At 54.3% G+C, this 6,000-nt stretch overlaps 2 protein-coding genes across 2 annotated transcripts; one reads left to right on the plus strand and one right to left on the minus strand.

Moving 5' to 3' along the window:
• Positions 1–1,531: 1,531 nt before the first annotated feature.
• B0H18DRAFT_962691 (uncharacterized protein) lies at positions 1,532–3,646 on the minus strand (the record flags this gene model as incomplete). The annotated part of the gene is made up of 8 exons (XM_048043128.1): positions 1,532–2,071; positions 2,123–2,512; positions 2,569–2,899; positions 2,956–3,035; positions 3,102–3,205; positions 3,269–3,349; positions 3,381–3,437; positions 3,496–3,646. 8 exons carry the CDS (start codon positions 3,644–3,646, stop codon positions 1,532–1,534), a joined length of 1,734 nt encoding a protein of 577 aa, XP_047884725.1.
• Positions 3,647–4,367: 721 nt separating this feature from the next.
• Positions 4,368–5,430, plus strand: B0H18DRAFT_962692 (uncharacterized protein; the record flags this gene model as incomplete). The annotated part of the gene is made up of 4 exons (XM_048043129.1): positions 4,368–4,425; positions 4,483–4,693; positions 4,751–5,172; positions 5,231–5,430. 4 exons carry the CDS (start codon positions 4,368–4,370, stop codon positions 5,428–5,430), a joined length of 891 nt encoding a protein of 296 aa, XP_047884726.1.
• Between the last annotated feature and the right edge of the window lie 570 nt (positions 5,431–6,000).

A 6,000-nucleotide genomic window follows, 5' to 3' on the forward strand; every position in this document is an offset into this window, starting at 1 on the left:
GACGTGCGCGACGACGGCGAGCACGCAGACCAAATGCGCTGCCTGCAAAAGTGACCAACGGGCAGACCGCAAACTCGAATCATGCATAGTGTCCCGCAATGTAGTCCATAGATTTACATATATAGTCATTCTTTTCATTGCAATGTGTCCGAGCGCAGCATATCATCAGCCTGCAAAATGGACAACTCGTCTGGTAGCTAATGGCTCAGTTACTGCGTAACGGCCTGCTAACGACTGTTCACGGATTTGAGCGCCGGGCTTCTAAAATTTGCTAACCTGTCTAACGAGCTGACGAGCTGACCATTGCTAAAATCCAAATTTCAGATGCTGTTAGAGGCTGTTAGCAAAAGCTGTTAGAGGCTGTTAGCAAAATCGCCGAAGTTCTGATTGGGAGTCGTACCCGCACGCATCGGCCGTATCCGTACGCACCGGTGCGTGGTTGCTGGGGCTGGTCAAGCCCGGCATGCGCTCGTCGTATTGGTGTGCGACGGATGGTCGTACCCGTACCCGTCGGTCGTATCTGTCCGCATCGGCCGTACCCGCACGCATCGGCCGAATCCGTACGCACCGGTGCGTGCTTGCTGGGGCTGGTCAACCCGGACATGCGCTCGCCGTATTGGTGTGCGACGGATGGTGGTATCCGTACCCGTCGGTCGTATCTGTCCGCATCGGCCGTACCCGCACGCATCGGCCGTATCCGTACGCACCGGTGCGTGGTTGCTGGGGCTGGTCAAGCCCGGCATGCGCTCGTCGTATTGGTGTGCGACGGATGGTCGTACCCGTACGCATCGGCCGTATCCGTACGCACCGGTGCGTGCTTGCTGGGGCTGGTCAAGCCCGGCATGCGCTCGCCGTATTGGTGTGCGACGGATGGTCGTATCTATGCCCGTCGGTCGTATCTGTACGCATCGGCCGTACCCGCACGCATCGGCCGTATCCGTACGCACCGGTGCGTGCTTGCTGGGGCTGGTCAAGCCGGGCATGCGCTCGTCGTATTGGTGTGCGACGGATGGTCGTACCCGTACGCATCGGCCGTATCCGTACGCACCGGTGCGTGCTTGCTGGGGCTGGTCAAGCCCGGCATGCGCTCGCCGTATTGGTGTGCGACGGATGGTCGTATCTGTGCCCATCGGTCGTATCCGTACGCACCGGTGCATGCCTGTTGGGTCTGGTTTGGTGTGCGACGGGTGGTCGTATCCGTACGCGTCGGTCGTATCTGTAAGCATCAGTCGTCTCCGTACGCATCAGTGCGTGCTTGTTGGGGCTGGTCAAGCAACAAATCGAATAACTGCGATAGCGATGGTACAAGATAGCATGAGCGATAGCGACAAAGAACCAAGGCATCTAAGGGACGACTACGTCAATCTTACACCGCTGGAGACTACACAGACGAGAGCTAGAGAACTACCGTTATTCGTACACTGGTCTCCTGGATGATACAACAAGCGAGGTGAGACGATCGGAGACACTATGATCACGACTGAGACGACGGGGGCGACGAGGGCGACGGGGACGACGCATACGAACGAGCTCACCCGCGGGAGGTACTCGGTCCATCACGAGCACGATCGTTGGTGCCCTCCGAGTCGTCTTCGCTGCTGTCACCGACACCCTCCCCACGCTTGCGTTTGAGATAATTGTTCTCCAGACGATCTAGGCGAGCCATGATGTCTTCCCCCTTCGAATTGCGCCCCCGCTTCCCGGGTTTGCTGCCTTGCGAAACGGTCGCGTCTTGACCGGTGATCCTCGAGTTGTCGCAGAGGCGTTCACTTGCAGTGCCGTATGCGCCCAACCGGATCTCGCGAACAAGACGAGGAATGCAGTCGTCAAAGTTCAGAGTTTCCTCGGGCGGATTGAGGAGGCGCAGCAGGTATATGCGAAGTTGTCCGAGCCGCTTTTCATGTTCCTCTGGGGGGAGGTCCATCAGCGCCGTGTCGATGGTCTGCTCATTCTCATCGAGCATCAGTTGGCCCGCCAACAAGGCTAGTTTCTCCTTGTAGGCTTGCACGACCTTGCCCATGAACGCCTCGACCTGCAGCTGCTGCGCCTCATTATACGAATCGAGGAGAGGCTTGCTAGAGTGTCAGTGGATTTGAAGTCACAACAGAACACGCTGACTTACGATTGCAAGGCCCCTAGCGACCCACTCCTCCATCGGCCACTTCGCCTTCACGCCCTCCCTAAAGATTTCCAGTTGGTCGAGGGGGATGTGAAACCAATAGACGCGAACAGCGCCGAAGAAGACTTTGCCCTTCGCGACGAATGGACCCGCTTTGTGTATCAACTCCGGGTACGTCTTCAGCATCTTGTTGTAGGCGTCGGCATCGAATTTCAGGTCTTTGAGTCGATGATAACCGATCCCTGGCGATGACCACTTCGCCTTCTCGCTACCGGTCTTCTGCAGCTCCTGGATCCTGAAGCAGTTGAGGGCGATGAGGTTCAGTGAGTCTTCATCGTCATCGTCGACCTCCTCGTCTCGATAGGCTACGAACCGGTCCGCCATCTCCAAGATCTGCCGTACCAGCTAGATTGAGTAGACTGCACCGATGATTAGTTAAAATTTCTGACCTTATTGAGTACGCCTTCCGTAGCGCCTTCGTATTCGGTGTACGTAGGCTGAGACTGCGCCGTCTCGTCCAGAGAAGTGATGACCAGTTCGCTGCCCACTTTGATTGCCTCGACGGCGTCGGCGATCTTCTTCTTCCCTCCTTTTCCACGCACAGACGCGTAGTCCGCGGTATCGTCAGAAATACCGAGGAGCCTTCGTAACCACACCGGCGGAAGGAAGTATTCAACGAATCGCTTGTGGAGCATCAACTTCTTCAATGCACCGAGACGGTTGTGTAGGTGAGTTGGCGACATCGTTGTTAATTCGTTCTTCTCTGGATCATAATCAAAACTACGATATCATGTTCGAAATTATTATTTGAATCTGTTCGAGAAATCAGTACCCACCTGTACCGGTTTAGCTCGTCGTGGGTCTGAAGCCACTCCTGCAATGCCTTCCACTCTGTCTCAGTGAAGCCGGTGACCACCTGCACAGTGTAATAACAATTTAAATCTCACAGGTATCGAACTGCTAAACGGCAAATAACACTTACGAACTCGCCTGCGGCGTAGGGAAGCTCGTTGTAGCGATCCCCGAACGCCTTTCGGACTACCTCAGGGTATTGTTCCTCCTTGTCGGTCTCGATCTCCTCGATAGCTAGCAGATGTCGATCATCAGTGGATCGCGTAGGTATGCCTGTAGTAGGCACGTCATACGTACCAGGCTCCTTATTGACTGAGTTCGACTTGTCTCTGGTCGGGCTAATCTCTACCGATTTGATGCCGCACATTAACGAGCGCGCTGCGTGGAGATGGCGCATCCGGATACTCACCTGGCTCGGCAGAGCTTGCTTTCTTGAAATTGTTAGAGTGTTTAGACCTGGATCTTGCTATATAATGAATCTGTCAGTACCAACGAAGCGACGATAAAATTCTGTAAGTACTCACCTTCAAGGCTCGTGGCCTGAGATTGGTAGCTCGAGTAAGCGCTGTCCCCCTTCAAGCTGTCGTTGCCATTGGTAAGACGAGGAGAGATGGATAGAGGTGAGCGGATGGTGTGAGGGACAGAGCGAGAGCGAACGATAGAAGTGGGAGACATCTTCGTTCACGATGGTGACTCAGAGTATGAGGACCCTCAAGAACCTGCCTGGGGCCGGCCGCCACTCAGGCAAAGGAGCTAAGCATGTCGTCAAGTGACCGGCCTAGCATGTGCAACGCCGGCACAGCCTCCCCTCAGAGTCCGCAGAGAATTTGTGGCCTTACTGTATGCGTTCTTCGTGTTCTCACTATGCCATCGCGTGCCCCGCCCAATTGGCTCTTCCAGCTTGTGTTACTCACGCTGGATCTTCGCTACCCCCATTACAGCCAGACGCACTTCCACGGCGGACCGGATTCATCTGTTGTATTAAAGCGGCACAGGCCCTGCTTTCTCCGCTGTGCCTGTGGCATGTGACAGCTGATGCGCCACAGCTGTCACACGCCACAGCTCGCGATGTCGCATAGCATTGAAGTCCGTAAGGAAGAGAAAAAAGCTGAAGTACACACCTTGGGTAGGTTTCCAATACACGCCAACTCCTATGCGATCAAGATGATCGAGTGTGACCTACAACAAACGGTAAACTGGTCAGTTCAGCATCACGTAGGTATTAGGAGAAAGGATGAATGTTACCAACGCCCTAGCGCTGTCGGGTCCGAGACGAACATGAAGGTTGAACGTTGAACGTTGAAGGAGAAACGCACCGTGCAACGCGCTTCGTCTGACGCTCACAAACGCCCTAGAGTAACGTAATGACATATGAAGGGTGGTTGCAATTTATGCAATGAGTTTCAAAATTTTGGCCCCTCCCTCGTTCGCTTTCCTCTCGGCCCTCATTCCCAGTGCGTATTTATTCCTCTGCTGTGTTTTTGTGAGCCTAAAATCAGTTTATGGGCTAGGTATGGTGAAGCGAAAGCGCACCTTCGACGAGCTCCTCGGCGATACATGCGGCGCTTGTCACCAACCATTCCGAACGACGCAGGGCCTCTGCGCTCACCAGACCATGAGCAAGAAATGCTCATGGTATAAGAAAGGAAAACTAAAAGAAATTTTTACCGTCAAGGACCATCCGGTAGCGTTGGAAGACGGCGTGATAGTTGAGCACACGCGGTAAGCTCCTAGAAGTCCCTACAGGGTTTGGACAATTAAAATAATGCGTACATTCAGGCGCACCGACCTTTCGAGCAGACCCGACCATTCTGGCGACGAGTCAGAGCATGTCCCCAATCCATCACCTGAAGAGGACGCAAATGAAGACCTTGAAGAAGAAGAAGAGGACGATGAGGACCTCTCGTCACTTTACGATTTCATAGAGGTCTGCGCACCTTCCAAGCCGCCGGGCGATCCAGGAGGGTACGGAGACGGACACGATGGTGGAGGTGGAGGTGGACACGGTGATGGCGGCGGCAACACAGGCAGCGCTGCAGCAGGGCCATCAACTTCGAATAGTACAAGACGAACTGCGCTCTCGCTGGATGACGACCACGACGAGCGAGTAGTAGACGAAGATGTAAGCGCAGGCAAGGTTACCGGCGTAGACGAAGAGGTGCGCAGAAGATGGCTGGAGGGAAGGGAAGGTGGACGTTCAGGTTAGTAAGGGATGCTGACACACACCTATGACGACTTGCATTCTGACTGTTGAACTAGGATTAGCAAGTCAAGTAGTTGTCGAGAACGCAGGAGAAACGCGAGCGGAAGACGCGACAGACGGTGAGGGTACAGCAAAGCAGCCGAAGAACCCATGGGAGCCCTTCGAGTCCGAGATGGACTGGCGGTTCGCTTCATGGGCAATCCAGGAAGGACTAACCCAGGGTTCCATAGACAGAGCGTTGGAAATACCCGGGTGAGTACTTGCACTTCCCTGAAGATGATACTAGCTGACGTACCTCAGTCAAGGAGAGACTCGGCTTGTCATATCACACAGTCGATCCCTCCTCCAACGTGTGGATTCTCTGCCCGAGAGGGCGGAGTGGATTGAACGGTGCCTCTCGTTCAAGGACCGACCGAACGAGAGGCACCTTCTTCAGTTTCGCGACATAATCCAGCTATACGCACGTTGCTGGGAACCCGGAACATACTGATCAAATTGTGTATCGACCCCGGCGAATCTTTTCAGACGCTTCGAGGAAGCATCGCCTCTACAACGAGATGTGGACTGGCCGTTGGTGGCATGCCGTTCAAGTGAGTGCTCTTACATCAGTTCATCGCCCAAATTTTTGAAGCACCTGTAGAGCATCTTACCTGTAGGCTCTACTGTAGCACCTGTCATTATCGCTACCGACAAAACTCAGTTGACGCAATTCTCGGGGAACAAGGTGCTTACCCGTCCACAGACACTCGGCAATATACCGCGTGCTCTAAGGCGTAAGCCGTCTGAGCATGCATGTATACTCATAGGCTACCTTTCGGTCGACAAG

This window comes from Fomitopsis serialis, assembly GCF_022376445.1.
Source record: "Fomitopsis serialis strain Sig1Antser10 chromosome Unknown B0H18scaffold_385, whole genome shotgun sequence".
NCBI lineage: Eukaryota > Fungi > Basidiomycota > Agaricomycetes > Polyporales > Fomitopsidaceae > Fomitopsis > Fomitopsis serialis.